The 13,903-nt window shown below is 39.7% G+C and overlaps 1 protein-coding gene across 2 annotated transcripts in view; it reads right to left on the reverse strand.

The window, feature by feature from the left end:
- Positions 1-93: 93 nt before the first annotated feature.
- LOC108790600 (cadherin-18-like) overlaps positions 94-13,903 on the reverse strand; it is a 544,420-nt gene continuing 530,610 nt past the window's right edge. For both annotated transcript variants that reach the window (XM_018560907.1, XM_018560909.1), the window contains 3 exons: positions 7,693-7,810; positions 4,590-4,841; positions 94-828 (listed from right to left, as the gene is read on the reverse strand). In XM_018560907.1, coding sequence (XP_018416409.1) covers positions 338-828; positions 4,590-4,841; positions 7,693-7,810 — 861 coding nt within the window. In that variant the 3' untranslated portion in view covers positions 94-337. The remainder of the gene's footprint in view (positions 829-4,589; positions 4,842-7,692; positions 7,811-13,903) is intronic.

Genomic DNA, 13,903 nt, shown 5'->3' on the forward strand with positions numbered 1-13,903 from the left:
CAAGCCTTACAGGCTGCATGAAGTTATTTCTGTGTTTTTTTTCCATCTGGCATGACAATGTTTTAATAAGTAGTAAAATATAAATTCTTAGTTTTTTGCATATCCTGTATGGTTGTGGAACGGCCGACTTTATTGATCAATTAAAAAATATACACAAGGGAAAATAGTTTTTGCTTCTGTATTTTTTTCAAAATCTGAAACCCAGTTTTATATATGAAAATGGCACTTGCTTCTACAGTAAAAGTGAACAGCTTGCTGAGTTCCAAGTATGGATTTATTGTTTTTCTTGTGGTTATGCTTCAAGTTGATTTGTAAATAAAACAGTTTTTGTATTAAACTATGTTGTTCTTTCAGACTCCTTTTCTCCATAGAGTTCCGCTAGTTTTTTAAACTCTGGTCCCCAGTCATCCAGGTAAGTATAATCCTGGTCAGATGGTGTCCCTAATGAATCTAGAGAGCTGATAGAGCCTTCTTCAGACCTTTGGCCCTCATAAGCATATGTCTGTAATGAGTCATATGGAGGAACACTTGGGTCACAATCTGCCTCAGCCAGCTTTTGGTTAAGAAATTCCAAAACATTAACTGTTTCAATATCGGACTGATCTTGGTGTCTTGGAGTACACATTACTTCTGGCCTTACATCTCTTCTGTATTTTAAATCCTCTGCAGCAGATGGGTTGCGAAGTGCTGAAATGTCAAAAGCCTCTGTGTCTTCTTCTCCACCACCTTCATCATCATATGTAACCACATTCTCCCGGACATCTTCTTCAGAAATAATTAAAGGTTCTTTTTTTCCTCTTCTTAGTGTTATAAAGAGAACTACAATGGCTAGGGGAAAAAAGATAAAGGTATATGTTAAATACATATGCCAGGTTCTTTATTTTCACATGCATTATTTAAAAGCAAAATAATTGGAATGTGAAACTAACAAGATCAACTGATTATGTTGTAGAATGTAATGATAAATGGTTTTTAAAGACAATCAGTCATTTTGTCCATTCAGGGCCCCCACCCACCTAAAATATCAACTTCCCTTTGTTCCCTCACAGTTCTTTTCCTCTTTCCCTGAGTAAGTTATATATTGCAGCTTGCACAGGGTTAATAACCTGTTTTCCTCAATCATGTGATCGTTTACTAGCATGACAATAATCTGCTCACGTCTGAGCACTGCATGCTTGGCGGTAGGGAAGAAAGACAGATACTTTCTAACACCCAGATGTATCAGGTATTGAAAACGGCCAGGCCTCTGACAAAAGAAAATTAATTTTTAATTCTGGTATTTGCATTTATAATATAGAATTTTATAAAACAGGCACCCTAAGAATCCTTTCCAAGGCACTCTTTCATAAAACACCAGAAAACATTTCCTGTCTGTCTCTCCTAGTCTTACATTCAAAATATTTCCTTTTGCATATGCATTAACCCTTTTGCTGCCAGCACCAGATCCCTTACAGCACTGGCTGCAGGCCCCTGTAAACAGACTCATAGCCGCCAGGTCTCTGTTCACCTGTTTAAAATTGACTGTCGTCATTACACTGGAAGTGATTCTGGCAGCTAAGCTGCAGTCAGAATGCTTCCATGGGCTGGTGAACAGGGTCCTCCTGCCCAACACCCTCATCTTGCTTTCCATGCTCCTGCAGGCCTGGAAGCAGCATCATGGGTGTTGGTGGGAAGTGGGGAGAGAGACAAGTGAACATCCACTCACTGATCTTGCTGAATTAAGCCGAAAGCAACACTGATTGCATCACTTCTGGCTCCTCAGCTGTCATTCTTCAAGCCAGGGAAGCTATTCAAGCATGATCTGTGGTTGAATAGCTTCTTTAACCCCTTCGTGACTGACGACGTACAGTGTACGTCGCCAGCATCGGGGCTGTTTAAACAGACTCCCGGTGACTTTTGCCGCCGGGACTCTGTTTAAACTTGTAGAGCCGACTGTCGGCTTTACAACAGAAGCGATCCTGGCGACTTACCTGTCAGAGAGGTGACACTAGGGGTTTAATAGACTTCTAATGTCACCTTAAAGATAACCTGTCTCCACTAAAATGCTATATCACAAAGGGGGGCTTGTGAGCCCCCCTATGTGACAGCAATGAAGTTACGTAAAAAAGTTTTAAAAATAAAGTTAAATAAAATAAATGTAAAAATATCCCAAAAATTGTAAAGTCCCCTTCCACCACAAATGTGTGCATACTGTCGTAAATGCATCAAATGCACCTATGTATGAAAACAATAGGCTTCATTCTAAACATATATGTCTAAATGTTGAAAACTGTAACTGCATAACATTTCTTTCATAAGTGTTTGCTCCCTAATCTGAAAAAGCAGCATGGAAGAGATAATATCACCTTTACTCAAATCATGCTACACATGTCAAAACCTCTTTCCATGTTGTTTATTATTACCAGAGAAAGAGGTGTATTTATGAAAATGATTTGTTTCTTTATGGAATTCATTTATTTATATTCTATTTTATTCTAACCAGCTCACTGCCTTTTCTACTAATCAGACACAAAATCTGAAAAACTGAGTTGACCAACATTGTAGAAAGTACAAAGAGGTAAAGAAGATTTTCTGCCTCTAAAAAACTTTAAACTGTGCATTGATCGGTCTGCCTTCTATATCAACATCTGAATCTGAATGAATTGGCCATTATCTAGTAAGGTACAGTTATTTAGAATAGTGTATATGCCCATTTATTTGCACAGAACATGTTTATTATGAGCTTCCTAAATTCTGCCAAAATGATCTGCATCCACTATGGATACAGTAATGTAATAGCTTTTGCAGTGACATTGAATAAACAGGAATGGAGAGGTAGAATATTATAGTGAACATATCTTGAGAAATGTATGTTTGATGATAGGCATATACTGCATCAATAATGGTTGATTTCTGTTTTGCATGATAAGTACATTTTTAAACCACTATAATATTTAGCTTAAAATTAAACCTGAGAGAACTTTACTGATATAACTTTTTTTGCAGAAAAAAATCTTAGATGAACAGGGATTGCAGATGTAAAAAGATAGGTTTAAGAATCTGTTTTTATTCAATTAAAACTATTGCATTTTCTTTATAACATATATTATGTTTCATAAAACATAATCAATAGACTAAGGGGTCTATTCACGAAGCAGCCCAAGGATCTAGCTGTAGCTTCAGCCGATCCTTCGGCTAGCTTCCGCCTCAGGACCCTTTCGGTTCAGTAGAACCGAAGGGGTGCTGTACGGGGTATTCACAATAGCCTGTACAGCTCCCGAATTTAGCCGAGCAGCTCAGTCGAGCCGAAGGCATAAGCCTCGGCTCGGCTGAGCCGCGCTGAAAGCCGAAGCTGGCCGAGCGGCCAGCCATTGGCCGACTGACAGCCTGCTTCTGACCGCTGGGCGGAGCCAGCTGTGATCTTATGGCTGGCTCCGGCCACTTGCAGAGAGATCAGCGTCCCTGGTTACCAGCTAACCAGGGACACTGATCTCCAGACAGCAAACTCTCCCGGGCGGTCCGGGAGTCTCCCGTTTCCAACCGCCCAGGAGAGATACACTGCTTTTTTTTTTCTTTATTCTGATACAGAGCCGTGTCAGAATAGGAAAAAATAAAATAAGTTTTGCCCATAGGAATGCATTGGTAGATTCCTATTGGCTATTTCATTTTGCAATAGACAATAGTAAACTAGCAGTGCACCCACCCTCTGCTGCAGTTCTCCATCAGGTCCATCAGCAGAGGACGGGTACAATGCTAGTTTACTATTGGCTATTGCAAATTGAAATAGCCAATAGGAATCTAGCAATGCATTCCTATGGGCAAAACATTTTTTTTTCTATTCTGACACGGCTCTGTGTCAAAATAAAGAAAAAAAAAGTAAAAGCAGTGTATCTCTCCTGGGCGTCCGGGAGCGGGAGACTCCCAGAGCGCCTGGGAGAGTTTTTTTTTTTAAGGCAAGAGAACCGCCAGCCAATAGAAAATGGCTGGGCGTAGCTAGCTGTCATTATTAGCTCCACACAATAGTTTTCTATGTATTTTTTTGTACTTTTTAAACTATTTTTCTGTTCTACTTGGACCCTCCGAGCAGAACAGCCGAGCCGAATGCCGCTCAGCGGCATTCGGCTATTCACTCACTGCTGTTCGGCATCTTTAAGAATAGCCGGAACAGCAGTGAGAAGCCTGCCGGAGGTTCGGCGCAGCTGATCCAGATGTTGGATCGGCTGAGTCGAACTCCTTCTGCACTTCGGGTCGGCCGAACATGCTGAGCATGTTCGGCCGACCCAAAGCCACGTGAAGCCACCCGATATACGGCTGATATCAGCCGATATACGGCTGAAATCAGCCTACCAGCCTGAAGTGAATACGACTCACTTCACTTAACTTCAGGTCGGTCTTAGCAGCTTAGTGAATAGACCCATGTTGCAAGTTTATTTAACAAATTAGCAAGTTTAGATGTTGCAAGTTTATTTAACAAATTTGCAAACTTTATTTAAGAAAAAATATTTTGACCATATGGTAGTATGCTTATTTCCCAAATTATATTATCTCCGTGATAAATAGTTCTAACTAAATAAAGACCAAGTTAAATAATCAATGGAATCACAACTTACCAAGTAGAATAACAACACATAGCAAAATCGCAATTAAGGCTCCAGTGCTAAGTCCGGCAGATGAGAGAAAGGCTTCAGCATGGCACGTTCGCACTCGGCCATCTCTTTCACATGCACATACTCTAATGGTCAAGGTGCTGGTACTACTTAAAGATGGGTTTCCACCATCAGTGACAACAATAGGAAGATAATAAAGATCTTGAGATGTTCTACTAAATCTTCGTCTCCTTGCTAAAATGCTGGCTGTGTTATCTGATAAAAAGAAGAGGGAAATTACAAAATTACTATTTATAATAATATATGTTTTAATTCGTGTAATAAGAGTAATTCACAAACATCTTACAGAACACACTTGGACAAAATAATTTGTTAAAATAAGTTACTCTCAGAATTGTTTTCAGTTTGCATAATTGCCAGCAAGTTGACTTGCATCCTCACTTCCTATATCCTGTTTAAAGACAAGCACTAAATATTGGAAAACTTGAGTTCACAACACATTTAATATTTTTCCATCATTGAAATGCTGTTTAAATTGGCCATTAAATTGTCTTGTAAAACTGCAAGGCAAAAATATTTGTTTAAATTATGTGTTTTAAAACTGGGAGTGCAAAGATCATTTAGCTTTAAAAAGACACCAATTTTTTGTGATGTTGGTTTGAAGCCATTTCACAGTCCATCGCTGTTATTTTATTATGATTTATTTTTTAGCACATTAGTTATGATCAGGTGTAAAATACAAATCCCAGTGACAAACAACCGCAATTTTTTTGTTTTTGTTTGAATAGCGTAGGGGAGGGTTTTTAATGACAACTGTGTTAGCTTATCTATGTTATCTGACAGAAGTTCTCACCATTTCAAATTAAACTTTAAAAACATATTTTACCAATGTCTGTGATTATAGCAGAGACATTTTTCTCAACAACAACATATTTTAGTGTTTTGTTGTTGTTTGAGGTTTTTTACATAGTAGGGAACCCAAAAAACAAATAAATAAAATATATTAGGTCAAATGGGGACATGATAGTATATAAAAACGAAAGCCATGTTATTGGCACATCCTTGCTTGACCTGGGGATTAACAAAAGTTGTATCACACATTGATGGGGTGGCTTACTTTTGCTAATAAACATCTCCAGAGTGTCTCCCATCCTCTAGAACTCCTTACCCCAATCTGTCCACCTATTTTCTACGCCACCCACCTTTAGGCAATCCTTAAAAACTCATCCCTTAAGGGAAGCCTATCCCATCTCAACATAACCACCCTTTTACTTCTTCCATTATCTCAATCTAAACAATGATTAACTTTTGTATATCTTGCCCCTCCTGCTAAATTGTAAGCTCCCATGAGCAGGGCCCTCCTAACCCTATTGTACTGAAATTGTATTGTACAGATGTTCCTCGGTTACCGACTTACCTGTTTTGCGACCACTTGCACTTACGACGGACCGCCGATCAACCTCCGACCTTGCGCGTCAACGTCACTGCGCCGTGTCGCCGGCGGAAGTGGTGTCCTCCGATCTTCACTGCGGGTCCTGGTAAGTATTTTAATTGCCAGATGTACAGTACACTGTTCAGTACTGTACATCGGCAACGCTATACAGTACTGTACTAATGCAGTACAGTACTGTATAGAGTTTCTCGCTTAACGACCAATTCGTTTAACGACCTGGTCGTAGGAACAGAACTCGGTCGTTAAGTGAGGAATACCTGTATTGTAAATTGTATTGTAACTCTACTGTCTCCCCATTTTGTAAACTGCAGTGCAAACTGTTGGTGCTATATAAATCCTGTATAATAATAAAGAATAATAATAAACAAAACACAGTCAAGCTAGTTAAGGACCTGTAGATCACTTTTTTGTTCACATACCACTTGTGTTTGCACCTTTATTTTGCTTTTCCCATTGACTTTAGTGTGTTTTAGCCATACAATTGCCATACAATTAAATGTCTCATGGTTTGTGAAACATTTGGCCAGAAAAAAAACTAACTTTTTTTCATCTTGAATCTCTTGTGAGTTTCAGAACATATCCCCACAGGATACCCCAGGTCTACAAAATTGCTGCAGCCACTTTTAAGACAGATGTTTGGGCCATACTATGCTTGTGAAGTCCCACTAATTCACAAACAATTGGAAATGCAGCCACAAGAGATTGACTCCTTTGGTATGGTCCCATTTGAGATTCCCATTCACAGATTTTAGGGTCACCTATTCCAGGACCATCTGTCCCTTCAGTCAGTGGAGGAGTAGAGTATGGATGGCTTTCTGAGGGACATACTTGCCTATCCTGCCCAATTTAATAGATTATTCACTAGATATTATCATGTGGCATTTTCAATAATTACATGATGTGTTTACAGAAGGAAAGAATGGAAGATTCTCTTTCACTGTATATCAGGTGTTCAATCTAGTTCACCTAAATCCATTGCTTTAAGCGCTATTAACCCAGTGTGGTTTGTTTTTGGTACAGAAAATGGGTGATTTGAGTGTTATTATTTTTACAGGATGGTCTGAAATGTTTGGCGATAAAATAGTAGATTTTAGGGGATGACAGTCTTAAGGGTTAACGTTAGTTGTTAAGATTACTAGGGTTAGAATCATTGGTTATACGCAGCTTTAAAGGTAAGGTTAAGTGTTCATTTTCTAGGTTTAGACTGAATATCTTAGCAATGGGACAACTTAACTAGACTGTGGTCAACATCGGACTGATAGTACACTTTCCCAAGCTTTTAAATTGCTTATTATCACACATAAGGTAGAACAATTGTTATAAACATTAAGAGGATTGCAGAGGGTCTAGTTTCTAGCAACACCAGAAAGGTCTTTTAACATCCACTATTATGATGTACTGTATGTGTATATGGCAATCTTTGTACAAAACTAGGGATGCACCGATACATTTCAAGTACCAGTGCTGATACTTGGCATTTTCATGAGAATTACCAGGGTTGCAGCAATCTGCTGCAAAAGATTTCCTAACAAAGTTAAACCATTTGCCACCTGGTTGTGTATCGTATTCTGGTATGCACACTTCTATATAAATAATGTTACCTACTGTGTCAAATATATGTACAATATGAAAGTTAAAACAACAGTAAAATACCTTCATTATTCCTTATGGTAAAGTTTGGGTTTGGTGCATGTCCCTCTTCAAGAGAAAAATAAACTCTTTGCCCATTTGCAGTGCCATCTCTATCTATGGCTGTGAGAGTATGAAAAGCCTGGAAAACAAAATAAATGATACATTTAATACATCCTTAATTCTATTAACTAGTAAAAGTTCTTGCATCTAAATATTTTTTGCACCTCCTTTCATACCTTATGAATCCATGTTATTTTTATCAGTATGCATCTACTACCTGGTCTGGGTGCTGGTCCAGGCATAACACTGCACAAAGCACAATGTTATTCAGTGGATTTAAGATTTTGTGTATGTGGTAACTCTCATTGGACCTTGCCATGCTGATCAGGTGACCAGGTGACATCACCTGGCTGGAAAACCCCATATTTCTGCAATTTTAGATTCTGGAATTGTATTAAAATTGTGTGCATGCTAAGTATTCCATTTGTATTTGTATGACTGACTATTACTGCAAAAGCAGTAATAGTCAATGGAGTCTCTCTTCCAATACTATCCCTAACATTAACCCTTAAATGCCAACTCCAGGTTGGATGGACCCCCCCTTTCAACTGAAGCTTCTCCTGCATTCCTTTTTATTTTTTTCAAATATATTTATATATTTTTTATATTTTTATATATGGTGTTGTTTAGATCCAGTCAATGATGTCCACAGGTCCTCTTCATCTTCTTTGTGGTGGTGGTGGTGGGTGCTTCCGATGCAGAGAACAAAACCACAAAATTACCTGGGCACTGTTCTCTGCATCATGCATCTGTGTGCCCAACTTAATGATGCACCCCAGGTGCCCTGTGCATGATGCCCAGGCTCTTGGAAAGTAGGTTAAATGATGCTGGACATCTTTCAGCCTGGAAGAAACGCAGTGACTTGGAGCAGAGGGAAGGGATTTTTTGTAAAGAAAACATTTACTGGAATTAGGCTTTCAACTAACACACAGGGGTCTATGTATCACTATTTTAATGTAAGATCTATACAACTTTCAATCAAGATTCAAGATTGTGGAGTCAGTTTTAAAAATGTGTAAAACCTGGGTGAATGTTGTATAAATCACATCTGAAAAATGTACAAACAATCCCCCATGTTAAAATAGACCTTCCATTTTAAATCACACTTCACAAAAATCAGAAGGGAACATGTCAGCATTAAAAAAAAACAAATATATCAATAAATAACATAGTTCTTAAACTTTATTAATTACAAAAATGCTGCTCTGAACCTCATCATGTCAGTTATAGAATAGGCAAAGATGATACTCTCTTTATGCTCAGGTTCATTGTGTATGTTGCTGATAATTAGAGACTTAAGAGAATGAGATAAGATGATCATAACCTACATTTAGCTGATGTCTTACATATCACATGCACATCTAAAAATATTTGAAGCCTCCATCCAAAATGTTTTCTTGTTTTGGATAAAGCATGGAAGTGTTAGCATCTATGTTGGGTTTTTATTGCCACCTGTCTTCCTTTTGGTGAGAACTCCTATTTCCCCTAAGGACAGAGGCTGATAGGAACACAGCGACACAGATACAATTAAAAACAAATTTTTAGCAAAGTAAAGAAGGGTTAAAACTTCTGACTGTTGTTTTATTGATGTTTGTGCCTTCCCATCCCAGTGTTAATTTTAACAGCAAATTTACATTTAGTTTTACTCATAGTCTTTTGACTAACGTGCCATTTAGTTTTATTCATATTTTAGTCATCTCAATTGTTTTAGTCGACTAAATATCATACAATTTTAGTGGACTAAATCTACAGTAGATTTAGGGGCTTATTCACAAAGCTGCTGAATGAATAACACAGCCAGAGTGAAGTGCGTCGAATGCTGTTCAGCTAGACACTTCAGTCCAAGTGCAGAAGGAGTTCGAGGGAGTTGCAGAAGGAGTTTGGCTGAGCAGCATTCGGCTCGGCTATTAAAAAGGAAAGCTAAAAAAGTTACCAAAAGAATTTAAAGAAAAGAAAGAAAAAAAATGTCGCTTGCTGACCCAACCGCATGCAATGAACTCCCGCAGCATAATGTAGAATCTGACAGATGCCGGCAAAATCACCACTGGTGACATCACCACTAGCTCTGCCCAACTGTTTACTATTGGCCGGCACCTGCCAGAGTCTTCTAGCAAGTCCCGGGCAAAAAACAACAACTGGGCATAGCCCTGTGACATCACGGCAGGCTCTGCCCAGTTATTGTTTAATGACAGATCAGCATCCCCAGATCATTTAGGGATGCTAATCTGTCATTACAACTGGGCGGAGCGAGCCGTGAGATCACGGTTGGCTCCGCCCAACTGTCATTTGCATGGAGAACGGTCTCCTTTGGCCAACCTTTCTCCATGCTTCGCTTGTCATTACGGCTCAGCGGAGTCAAAGCATATGTTTTCGGCTTGGCCGAGCCGAACGGGTGCCTTCAGCTGCTGTACGGGCTATTGGGAATACAGCAGCCCATCGCTTCGACTGTACTGAAGGGCTCCGTCACCCAAAGTGAGCCGTAGGATCATCCAAAGCTACGGATGGATCCTTTGACTCCTTTGTGAATAAACCTCTTAGTCTACTAAAATCTAGTGGATTAAGTTAATTTACGAATTCCTCTAGAGTTTCCAATCACATTATACACAACTGGTGTAAACATCTGTTAACCTGTTATTACTTATGGTATTAGGGTTAGAACATGCATGCAAAGACAGATTTAACTGTTCTGATACAGTTATGTGAAAAAGTGTTGGCCCCCTTCCTGATTTTTCATTGTTTTGTACGTTTGTCACACTTTAATGTTTCAGATCATCAAACACATTTAAATATTAGTCAAAGATAACACAAGTAAACACGACATGCAGTTTTTAAAGGAAGGTTTTTATTATTAAGGGAAAACAAAATCCAAACCCACATGGCCCTGTGTGAAAAGTGTTTGCCCCCCTGTTAAAACATAACTTAACTCTGGTTTATCACACCTGAGTTCCATTTCTCTAGCCACACCCAGGCCTGATTACTGCCACACCTGTTTGCATCCTCAAAAGCTACACATCATGCCGAGATCCAAAGAAATCCAGGAACAAATTAGAAAGAAAGTAATTGAGATCTATCAGTCTGGAAAAGGTTATAAACCCATTTCTAAAGCTTTCGGGCTCAAGCAAACCACGGTGAGAGCCATTATCCACAAATGGCAAAAACATGGAACAGTGGTGAACCTTCCCAGGAGTGGGCGGCCAATCAAAATTACCCCAAGAGTGCAGCGACGACTCATCCAAGAGGTCATAAAAGACCCCACAACAACATCCAAAGAACTGCAGGCCTCACTTGCCTCAGTTCAGGTCAGTGTTCATGACTCCACCATAAAAAAGAGACTGGGCAAAATTGGCCGGCATGGCAGAGTTCCAAGACAAAAACCACTGCTGAGCAAAAAGAACATAAAATCTTGTCTCCATTATGCCAGAAAACATCTTGATGATCCCCAAGACTTTTGAGAGAATACGCTGTGGACTGATGAGACAAAAGTTGAACTTTTTGGAATGTGTGTGTCTCATTACATTTGGCGTAAGAGTAACACCGCATTTCAGAAAAAGAACATCATACCAACAGTAAAATATGGTGGTGGTAGTGTGATGGTCTGGGGCTGTTTTGCTGCCTCAGGACCTGGAAGACTTGCTGTGATAAATGGAACCATTAATTCTGCTGTCTACCAAAAAATCCTGAAGGATAATGTGTGGCTATCTGTTCGTGACCTCAAGCTGAAGCGAACTTGGGTTCTGCAGCAGGACAATGATCCAAAACACACCAGCAAGTCCACTTCTGAATGGCTGAAGAAGAACAAAATGAAGACTTTGGAGTGGCCTAGTCAAAACCTGACCTGAATCCTATTGAGATGCATGACCTTAAAAAGGCAGTTCATGCTCGAAAACCTTCCAATGTGGCTGAATTACAACAATTCTGCAAAGATGAGTGGACCAAAATTCCTGCACAGCGCTGTAACAGGCTCATTGCAAGTTATTGCAAACACTTGATTGCAGTTCTTGCTGCTAAGGGTGGTCCAACCAGTTATTAGGTTAAGGGGGCAAACACTTTTTCACATAGGGCATTGTGGGTTTGGATTTTGTTTCCCCTTAATAATAAAAACCTTCCTTTGACTAATATTTAAATTTGTTTGATCTGAAACATTTAAGTGTGACAAACGTGCAAAACAATGAACAATCAACAATCAACACTTTTTCACACAACTGTATATAACATGTCTTTATCTTAAAATTAGGTTAAACCAAGTCTTATAAAGAAACAATAATATTAAGTATTTTCAACAAAAGGATCAGTAATTAGATGAGCATTGATTATAACAACTAGCATATGTCATTCTTCATTCTTTCAAGCAAAAGTTAAACTCCAAAATATGAATAAAACAATATTGGCTGTAATGCCATTGCACATATTACCTAGTAGGCATCCATTCAAGATTGAACTGGAACTGTAAGTCCAAAGAGATTAGTTCTGATTGGATCTCTTCACAAATCATTTAATTACATTTTAGTCTACTTTTTTTACTGAAAAAGTGTTGTTGATGAAAACTATGACAAAAATTATTAGTCAACAAAATTAACACTGTCCTATCCAGGTGAAAACACCCCTAATTTCTGCTATGGTCATCACAGGGTCAGGCAGTAAGGGAAAAGTCCACACACACAGAAATATACCTGACATACATTTGAACTATTCCCCACTCTATCCAAAACTAAAAATATAGAAATTTGTCTTGAATTAGATTTTAAAAAGGTATAGGTTCTCTTAATTTACATTTAACCTAACCAAAAACACTTGGTCTTTATTTAGTTAGAACTATTTATCACGGAGATAATATAATTTGGGAAATAAGCATACTACCATATGGTCAAAATATTTTTTCTTAAATAAAGTTTGCAAATTTGTTAAATAAACTTGCATAATCTAAACTTGCAAATTTGTTAAATAAACTTGCAACATGGGTCTATTCACTAAGCTGCCGACGGCAGCCGAGTGAATAACCGACCCAAAGTAAACTGAATCGAACGCTGTTCGGCTATTCAATCCAGGCTTGTACGGCTGATTTCAGCCGTACGTCGGGTGGCTTAGTGTCAGCCAAACATGCACAGCATGTTCGGCCGACCCAAAGTGCAGAAGGAGTTTGACTCAGCCGATCCAACATCTGGATCGGCTGAGCCGATCCTCCGGCAGGCTACTCGCTGCTGTTCGACCTATTTTCATATATACCTAACAGCTAAACGGCATTCGGCTCGGCTATTCTGCTTGGTACCTCTGTGGTACCGAGCAGAATAGCAAAAATAAGTAAAAAAGTAAAAAAAAGGAAACGATTTAGGCGGAGCTAGCAGTGACAGCTAGCTCCGCCCAACTGTTTTCTATTGGCTGGGTGGTTCTGCTGCTGTCAAAAAAAAATAAAACACCATAGGAATGCATAGCTAGATTCCTATTGGCTACTTCACTTTGCAATAGCCAGTAACAAACTAGCTATTGCACCTGACATGGCCAGCGGCTCCATGTCAGAAAAAACAAACAAAACACAGGTTGCAAGGAAACGATCGAGCAGAATAAACCTTTCCGAGAGAAAGTGTTTTCTCTCCTGGGCGGCCGGGAGCCGTATAAGACTCCCAGAGCGTCCGGGAGAGTAATACCAGGTAACCAGGGACGCCATCTATCATTACACACTGAGAACCCGGAGAGGCCGGCGTGATATCATAGCGGCTCGGCCGGGTTTTCAGTGTGTAATGACAGCGTCCCTGGTTACCTGGTAACCAGGGACGCTGATCTCTCTGAAAGTGTCCGGAGCCCAGCTGTCTGAAGCAGGCTGTCGGCCGACCAACGGCCGGCCATTCGGCCAGCTTCGGCTTTCACCATGGCTCAGTCGAGCCGAGGCATATGCCTTCGGCTCAACTTAGCCGCTCAGCCAACTTTGGGAGCTCTACGGGCTAAAGTGAATAGCCCATACAGCAGCCCTTCGGTTCTAGTAATGTCCCAATGCTTTTCAATGGGAAAATTATTTTTTTATATATATTCTGACATCGCTTGTGTCAGAATAAAGAAAAAAAGACACAGCTGTGTTTCTCTCCTTGGCGGCCGGGAGCAGGAGACTCCTGGGCCGCCAGGGAGAGTTAGTTGTTTGGAGATCAGTGTCCCTGGTTAGCAGGTAACCAGGGACGCTGAT

The sequence above is a fragment of the Nanorana parkeri genome, unplaced genomic scaffold (assembly GCF_000935625.1).
Source record: "Nanorana parkeri isolate BGI_ZX_2015 unplaced genomic scaffold, ASM93562v1 scaffold487, whole genome shotgun sequence".
In the NCBI taxonomy this organism is placed as follows: domain Eukaryota; kingdom Metazoa; phylum Chordata; class Amphibia; order Anura; family Dicroglossidae; genus Nanorana; species Nanorana parkeri.